Genomic DNA, 8,406 nt, shown 5'->3' with positions numbered 1-8,406 from the left:
TGTGTGTGTGTGTGTGTGTGTGTGTGTGTGTGGACACCTTGTGAATAAATCTGACTCTTGGTGGATTTGTTGGTGCTGTTTGATGTTGCATTTGTGAACATCTCCATGTGTTTGGACTGTATGTGCTTTTGTGCATTTCGCTGTGTGTGTGTGTGTGTGTGTGTGTGTGTGTGTGTGTGTGTGTGTGTGTGTGTGTGTGTGTGTGTGTGTGTGTGTGTGTGTAAAGCAGAGGTCCGAGGCTGAAGAGTGGATGACATGCGTGTGCCCGGCCTGCTAACACCGCTGACGACGCACGCTCTAACCGACCGGCCGCTCTCTCGACATGGCGGATGTTCTGGTAAAGCCCTCTGACTGTGTGTCCTCTCTGTGTCCGTCTGTCCGTGTGCCACACAAACACGTCCTCTTCTAGCAGTAATGAGGTCACATCACCATCAGCAGTGTGAGAGTTGTCCTCGCGCACCACACAATCATTTCTTTATGGACTCTGCAGCAGCAGACCAGGGAAGGTGCTGTCATGTTGTAACATGCACGAGAGCTGAAACTGGATGTAATGTGACGCTCATCTCGGACCAGAAGCACGTAAAGGGTTTTGTCTGTAATGTGTTGAGAAGAACAAGGGCACAGGCCAAGCGAGCAGCTGGGCTGTGACAGCTGGGCTGATGTTGTGATGAGCTGTGGGGATTTAGCCTCAGGGATGTGGTCAGGTTGGTTTTCCTGTGAAAGAGAGAAACTTTGACAAGTCGAGACTGGACTGATTCCAGAGATGAACAAGTTCAAGAATGTAAACACTGCTTTTAGCAGCTTTTTCCTCCTTTTCCTGCCTCGGTGGTGTGAAGAGGTCCGTGCAGTCCTCGTGGCAGGGTTAGTTGTGTGTGTGTGTGGACGCCAGGTCTGATTCATCAAGTTTCAGAGAGAAACCAAGAACCCCTGTGTGTCACAATACCTCTGATTCTGCTTCCTGCCCCCCACCCTTCGTCTCTTCCTCCTTTACGGGAGTGAAGGCGTGCTGATTGATGGAGGCGTCGTGGCTGTTAGCGAGCGGCTGAAAGGAAGGAGAAAGAAGGACTGGTTTGTCGATCGTTCACCGCTGAATCGTCCCGTCTCTGGTGAGCTGTGTGGCTGAATGCTTTCTGTGTGCTTTAGCGTGCTGCCGTGGGCACTCCTGTCACCTTAAAGACGATGGATGCAGGTACGGCGTGAGTCACGCCATGCTGTCGATACTGTTGATTATCGACCGAACTGAAGGTTCATATCTAAGATTTGAAAAATGATTTCTGATCTGTGGGTGTTCGAGGAAAGGCAAAGGTCTTTAGTGGAAAATGCATCATGGTCAACTGTATTTCTCAGTTCCTGAAAAGCTGAACAGTCTGGGAAATGCTGATTTTCATGTGTTGGCTTGTAAACAACAATGAAAGGGCCCAGCAGACTTTCAAGTTGAATATTTGAAAGCTGCAGAGGCGGCAGACATTCTGTATTTAAATAAGAAGTACAGATAGTAGTTTTGAAAATACTCCAGTAAATGTCGAAGTACTAAATAAACTCTTTGAAGAAGTACAGAGTAAGAAATGAAAGAGTAGCTCCCTGGAGGACGTCTGACAGCTGCGCACACATAACTCAACCTTGTGGTATAAAAATGAGAATATAAACCTACTTGAGATGAATTTTCATTGCAATAAATGCAGTCAGCCTGAATCACTGAAGCAGAACATGAGCAGCTGCCTACATGTTGGCGCCGGGAGCAGGCCAACAATAACCTGAACTATGCTCAATACAAATCTGCCCCAACTGTAAAGAGCAGTAAATTATCTCATTTTGATTATAAAGCATGTTCTGCTAGAATAAAGATGTAAAATTGTGGAGTAAGTCATAAACAGGGAAATGTTTAACACATTACTAAGAAATGCTTAATAGTTGTTTTTCAAATGTAAGCAAAGGCAGTAAGGGCTTGTGTGTGTACACGGCAGCATGAACTCGGTTGGATTTACCTGCATGTGTAAAATGTTGTCCTGTTGCTGCGCTTACAGAAACGCTATCTCTGACTTGAAAAACTTTACTTTATGCTCCTCCCACTCCCTGCTTCTCAGCTTGATGCTGACATCTCCCCTCGGTGAGGGGTTAGGTCCGAAACAAACCACATTAACCCCTGACTTCAGTTGTGCCTCTTTCATCTCTTTTTATGCGACGTACCCCGGTGATTTATACACGAGTAGGATTGCCTCATGTGTTACAGTTTACGCTCATGTCGGTTAAAAAATAACTACTCAATTAAAGTACAGCTCCTAAAAGTTGTACATAAGTATAGTAATAAGGTATTTATACTTTATTTTTCCCACCTGTGCCGGGCTGTGGAGATTTCCATCTTAAATGTTTCCCTTCAGGTTGGTTTTATATTCTGAGTGGGGGTAATACAGGCAGGTCTTCCCTCAGAGTGTGTTTGCTCCTGAGCCTGAATGTGGTCTTTGGACCGTTAATAACACCTTAATACTATTAGTGGTACCCGTCTGAGGACCTTGAGGAAGAGCTCTGAAGCTGCTGCTTTTGTTGGGCTCCCATTTAGTTCTGTATATGATTTTTTAAATCTCTAATATATATATGAGTAATAATCCATGTTAAAATCAGTCACTACAATAGAATTGAATAGCCCTTTATTGTCATTGTACATGTACAACAGTATGGTGGCTACTCCATGCTGACTGAGCAGCAGTAAAAATCATAGAAATAGTAAATAAATCAGGAGTAAACAGGAAAGTAGTGTTAACAGTCCGAATGGCCCGGGGAAGAAGCTGTTAGTGAGTCTGGAGGAATAGTGACCCTCTGTGCAGCCTGTCTGACCCCTGAGTACCAAACACCAGGCAGGAGGAGAGCCTGAAGGCCAGCAGCAGCTCCTGCTCCAGGTTATTCTAAGTGCAGCCGCTGCTGGGCCTTCTTTACCAGGTGGTGGTGTTGTGGGTCCGGGTGAGCTTAGCGGGGTGGCCTCAAACAGAGCAAAAAAGACGTTGAGCTCCTCTGCGAGTTTGAGGCTGCTGTCAGGGGTTGGGGGACTCTGGCCTTTGTAGTTGATGAGGGTTTGCACACCTCTCCGCACCTGATGGGGGTTGCTGTCGGTGAGCAAGCCCCCTGTCTTCCTCCTGTACCTCCTCCCAGTCGTGTATAAAGAACTGTCTCTCACCCTTCGGCTGAGTTACGAGTTGTGATCAGAGCCTGGACTTCACTCGTCATGGGTTAGGAAAAACCTGGATGGTTTGGTGACTGTCACATTCTCTACAAGGCACTTACTGTAGAAAAGGATAGACTGAGTGAAGGTTTCTAGGTCCTGCAGTTCGAAGACGGATCAGTCTGTCAGATCAAGAGAACAACATCTGGCCTTGTTTTAATGACCCCGGTGCTTAGAGGAGTTTGTTTCCTGAGAGGGGGTGTATGCAGAGATAAGGAGCAGCGAGAGGGGGTCAGATTGTCCCATGTGGGGAGGAGCGTGGCTCTATTCCTGTACACATGGTCCAGTGTCCTGTCCCCGCTGCTAGGACAGTTAACATGCTGGTGGAATTTGCAGGGTAATGATTTCAAAAATGCCTTATTAAAGTCCCAGCAACAGCATGGATGTGCTCTGGGGTCTCTGCTTTCTGCTGATAGAAGTTGGAGGTGGATGAGACTTGAGCTAGCGTTGTAAACAATGGTAACTGTGGCTACCGTTAGCCCGTGAGGTAGATAAAAGCACCTGCACTGAATGGACTGAATGGAATCTCAGTGTGCAGTGACTGTCTTTGATTCCACTGTTGTTGTCCTGAAGCACATGAGCACAGAGCCCACCACCCCTTCCCTTACCAGAGTCTGTGTTGTGGTCCCGGAAACTCCTCTGAGGAATCAGGGATGTTTGGATGCATCCAGCATGCAGCTACAGTGAGTAGACAGCACTCAGGACAAAGCAGTTGTAGTAAATCTCTGATTGTAGCTCCTTTGTTGGCTACAGCCAACAAAGGAGCCACCCCTACCCATGAAGCCAGATAACACACACCAATGAGTTAAACTGCAGGAATGTCTTAAAGACATAAAGACCTGGATGGCCGCTAACTTTCTGCTTCTTAATTCAGATTAAACTGAGGTTATTGTACTCGGCCCTGAAAATCTTAGAAATATGGTATCTAAGCAGATTCTTACTCTGGATGGCATTACCTTGGCCTCCAGTAACACTGTGAGGAACCTTGGAGTCATTTTTGACCAGGACATGCCCTTCAACGCACATATTAAACAAATATGTAAGACTGCTTTCTTCCATTTGTGCATTTGTGTATTTATTACTTGTAAGCTTGACTACTGTCATTCATTATTATCGGAATGTCCTAAATATTGGCTTTTCTTCATTGGCTCTATAAAGCACCTTGAGGTGACTATTGTTGTGATTTGCTGCTAAAAAACTAAAACTGAATTGAAAAGATTAGAGCTGCTGCTCCTACTGAGAGAGTGTGCCGAAGTCTACTGTGTGTTTCAAGTCCAGCTGGGAGGAGGTCCCAGTGTGTCCAGGTAAAAACATGCATACAGACTGTCTTTTACTTCTTTCTGTAGCTGCTGCAGAAAGTGTTTGTTTCTTAAACTCTAAGTGTTTTATAGGATTCTGTCTGTTTGTTTCTTGGCCTGAAGCCCTTTCAGTCAATGCTAACATCCTTGTAGCCTTAAAATGGGCATGTGGCAGCCTGCTTGGTTACGCTGTGTGTGTGCGCGCTCTGAGTGCACGTGCACGAGCATAAACGTGTGTATATTTCAAAAGGCTTCTCCTAATAAGGACAGGGGCTGAATCTTGAGTCTGATGCAGTTTGTTGAAGCTGAAAAACCTCAAATGTGTCACCTCAGAACGGTTCGGCTGATTTAGACACCGCTGACTGCGTTCGAGTGTGAGTGCTCGAAAAGGAAACTAAGCCTGTGTGTCCAACATGTCGGTACAGCTCCTTTCCTTTCTGCCCCAGGCTCAAGTCCACCGGTGCTGTCAGCCTGGTGTCATGATGAAACATAGAACTGTTCACACTCTACAGTCACCATGACTCAAACATTTATTCCCCTTTTCTGCATTTATGTCTTTCATTGTATCACACTCCATGTCTTCATGTCCTTATAGCTCCATGTGTCCTTTGTCCACATGTCTGCTGTTTAAAAAACACAGTTTGAAAACAGAACAACACTAATCTGTTTTTGTCATTAGGACCTCTCCCTAACACACACATGCAGAGTGCTGCTGCTGATCAGATGGTGAAATTATGAAGCGCTAATCTCTCAGATTAATATTTGAAATTTACTTAATTATGTAAACACAGCTCTGTGCGTGTGTGTGTGTGTTTGTGTGCATGTGTGCGTCTGTGTGTTTGTGCGTGCGTGTGTGTGTGTTTGTGTGTGTGTTTTTGTGCATGTGTGTGTGTGCATCTGTGTGTGTGTTTGTGTGCGTGTGTGCGCGTCTGTGTGTATGCGTGTGTTTGTGTGCATGTGTGTGCGCGTCTGTGTGTGTGCGTGTGTTTGTGTACATGTGTGCGTGTGTGTGTGTTTTTGTGCATGTGTGTGTGTGTGCGTGCGTCTGTGTTTGTGTGCGTGTTTGGAGCTGCTCAGTGCTGTCAGTCTCCTGCATGGTCTAGGAGATGTTGTCCAACAGGGATGACAGCTTAGCCACCGTTCTCCTGTCACTCTCCACCTTCACTGGGTCCAGACTACAGCAGGGCAATATGGCCAAAAATATTTATCACAATATATATTTGAAAATTTGCGATAACGATATTACTGACGATATAATTGATGCGAGACAAAATACAATTCCACAACTTTACTAGCGCAAAAACCCATCCATTTATTTTCACTTAATCAAGCAGCTGTTTTTATGTGCATTAAAGCTATATAAAAATTGAACAGTGCAAATGCAAATTCCTTGCTGAAGGTTTAACCAAAAGGCATTTCCAGTAGAAATGGGCTGACATATCCTGAGCATAACCATGTATAATATCCACCGAAGTTAAAAAGAGGTGCTTTGTGGAAGGGCCGATGGCGCGTCCACAAAGCAGCTCTTTCGATATGGCAACCTCGCTTCTGTCAGTCTGCCCCAGGGCAGCTGTGGCTACACCTGTAGCTGCCTCCACCAGTGTGTGAATGTGAGAGTGAATGAATAGTGGAATTGTAAAGCGCTTTGGGTGCCTAGAAAAGCGCTATATAAATGCAATCCATTATTATTATTATTATTATTATTATTAAACTGCAGTGTGCAAGAAGAAGAGCTGTACGTTTGAATTTTTTCAGAAATCTCTCAGTCAGAACATGCAATATCATGTTTAGGTAACTAGCAAAACTAGCGAGCTAACCACTAACTTCCTGCTAACTTCTAACTCTGTTAAATGTAATAAATCCTGTTTTCATGGATGCCTGGATGTTAAACTTAAGATAAGATAAGATAAGATAAGATAACCTTTATTAGTCCCACACGTGGGAAATTTGTTTTGTCACAGCAGGAAGTGGACAGTGCAAAAGTTATGACGCAAAAATTAGAATACAATAAGAATAAATACAGTACACAGCTGTACAGAATAGAATAAAATAAAATAAAATACTATATACAGTAGAATAAAATAGAATAAAAATATACAATGAGATAAAAATAGAATACGAATGCTATATACAACTGAGTAAAAATACAACGATGCCAGAAAAGATTATTGCACTTAGTGTTATTGCACATGTGTGGATGTGTGTGTTTGTTCAGTTAAAGTCTTTGTTGTGGAGTCTGACAGCAGTGGGGAGGAAAGACCTGCGAAATCTCTCCGTCCCACACCGTGGGTGCTGCAGCCACTGAAGGAGCTGCTCAGTGCTGTCACAGTCTGCTGCATGGGGTGGGAGACGTTGTCCAACAGGGATGACAGCTTAGCCACCGTTCTCCTGTCACTCACCACCTCCACTGGGTCCAGAGGGCATCCAAGAACAGAGCTGGCCCTTCGGATCACCCTGTTCAGTCTCTTCCTGTCCCCAGCAGAGATGCTGCCGCCCCAGCAGACCACACCATAAAAGATAGCAGAAGCCACCACAGAGTCATAGAAGGTCTTCAGGAGTGGGCCCTCCACCCCAAACGACCTGAGTCTCCGCAGCAGGTACAACCTGCTCTGCCCTTAACTGTTAACTTAACTGTAAACTTAACTGTTACACCTGGTAAAGCAGCAACGCTGATCATTTTATTACAGATTAAAGAATTTAGACAGTTTTTAACTCTCAGTGATGCCGCAGTGTTCATTTGACTTTGGGACCTGAAGCATACAGAGTTTAGGACCCAGATTGCTTCCAGATTTACGAGCACCTTAGTCTGACAAATACGGCAATAACGACGGCCGCTTGCATGTTCTACAAAAAAATTTGCTTTGGTGTGTATCTGACGGACAAACACCAAACCAGTTCCACATCACTGAAGTTGCACCATTTTTACAAACCAGTTCTGGTTCATCTGTTTCATTAAAGGATCCACTTTCCCCTTTCTCATTCTCCGTTGCCACCATGCTTTTTCGGCCATGTGCGTATGAAAACAAAGGCACTGCGTTTTACTCATATTCTATCGCGATATTTTATTTTGTTATCGTTGCCCAACATTATACTGGTATTACCGGGAACGGTATGATATGGCCCAGCCCTAGTCCAGAGGGCATCCTAGAACAGAGCTGGACCTCCGGATCAGCCTGTTCAGTTCTCTTCCCCAGCACAGATGCTGCTGCCCTAGCAGACCGCACCTTAAAAGATGGCTGAGGCCACCACAGAGTCATAGAAGGTCTTCAGGAGTGGGCCCTTCACTCCAAACGACCTGAGTCTCCGCAGCAGGTACAGCCTGCTCTGCCCTTCCTGTAGAGGGCGTCTGAATTATGAGTCCAGTCCAGTTTATTGTTCAGATGAACACCAAGCTACCTGTAGCTGTCCACAGCCTTGATGTCCATACCTTGGATGTTCAGTGGTTGCAGTGGAGGATGTTTGTGCCTGCAGAAGTCTACCACCAGCTCCTTGGTTTTATTAGTGTTGATCTGGAGGCAGTTCAGCTTGCACCAGTCCACAAAGTCTTGGGTCAGTTCTCTGTACTCCCTGTCGTCCTCATCAGTGATGAGGCCGACTATTGCAGAGTCATCAGAGAACTTGTGCAGGAAGCACTGGGTGGAGTTGTGGGAGACGTCTGCAGTGTAGAAGAGGAACGGAGCCAGAACCGTTCCCTGTGGGGCCTGTACTGCAGACGACCCTCTCCGACACACAGCCCTGAGTTCTCACATACTGTGGTCGGTCAGTGAGGTAACCCAAAATCCAGGTAGTGAGGTGATGCTCCACTCCTGAGTTCTCCAGGTTGTCCTTCAGGACTGTGGGAAGAATGGTGTTAAAGGCACTGGAGAAATCAAAGAACATGATTCTCAGAGTGCT

General features: G+C 45.5%; 1 protein-coding gene across 5 annotated transcripts in view; it reads left to right on the top strand.

Moving 5' to 3' along the window:
- The first annotated feature begins 237 nt into the window (after positions 1 to 237).
- Positions 238 to 8,406, top strand: part of LOC102214678 (regulator of G-protein signaling 17-like) — a 33,430-nt gene continuing 25,261 nt past the window's right edge. For 2 of the 5 annotated variants that reach the window (XM_013915339.1, XM_013915338.1), the window contains exon 1: positions 238 to 337. In XM_013915339.1, coding sequence (XP_013770793.1) covers positions 256 to 337 — 82 coding nt within the window. In that variant the 5' untranslated portion in view covers positions 238 to 255. Of the gene's footprint in view, positions 338 to 541; positions 1,107 to 8,406 lie in introns of those variants that run through there. The other 3 variants (XM_005750800.2, XM_013915340.1, XM_013915341.1) reach the window with 2 other exon arrangements.

Source organism: Pundamilia nyererei, unplaced genomic scaffold (genome assembly GCF_000239375.1).
Source record: "Pundamilia nyererei isolate P.nyererei 1_Seehausen unplaced genomic scaffold, PunNye1.0 scaffold00288, whole genome shotgun sequence".
Taxonomy (NCBI): domain Eukaryota; kingdom Metazoa; phylum Chordata; class Actinopteri; order Cichliformes; family Cichlidae; genus Pundamilia; species Pundamilia nyererei.
This window is presented reverse-complemented; position numbering and strand designations above follow the sequence as displayed.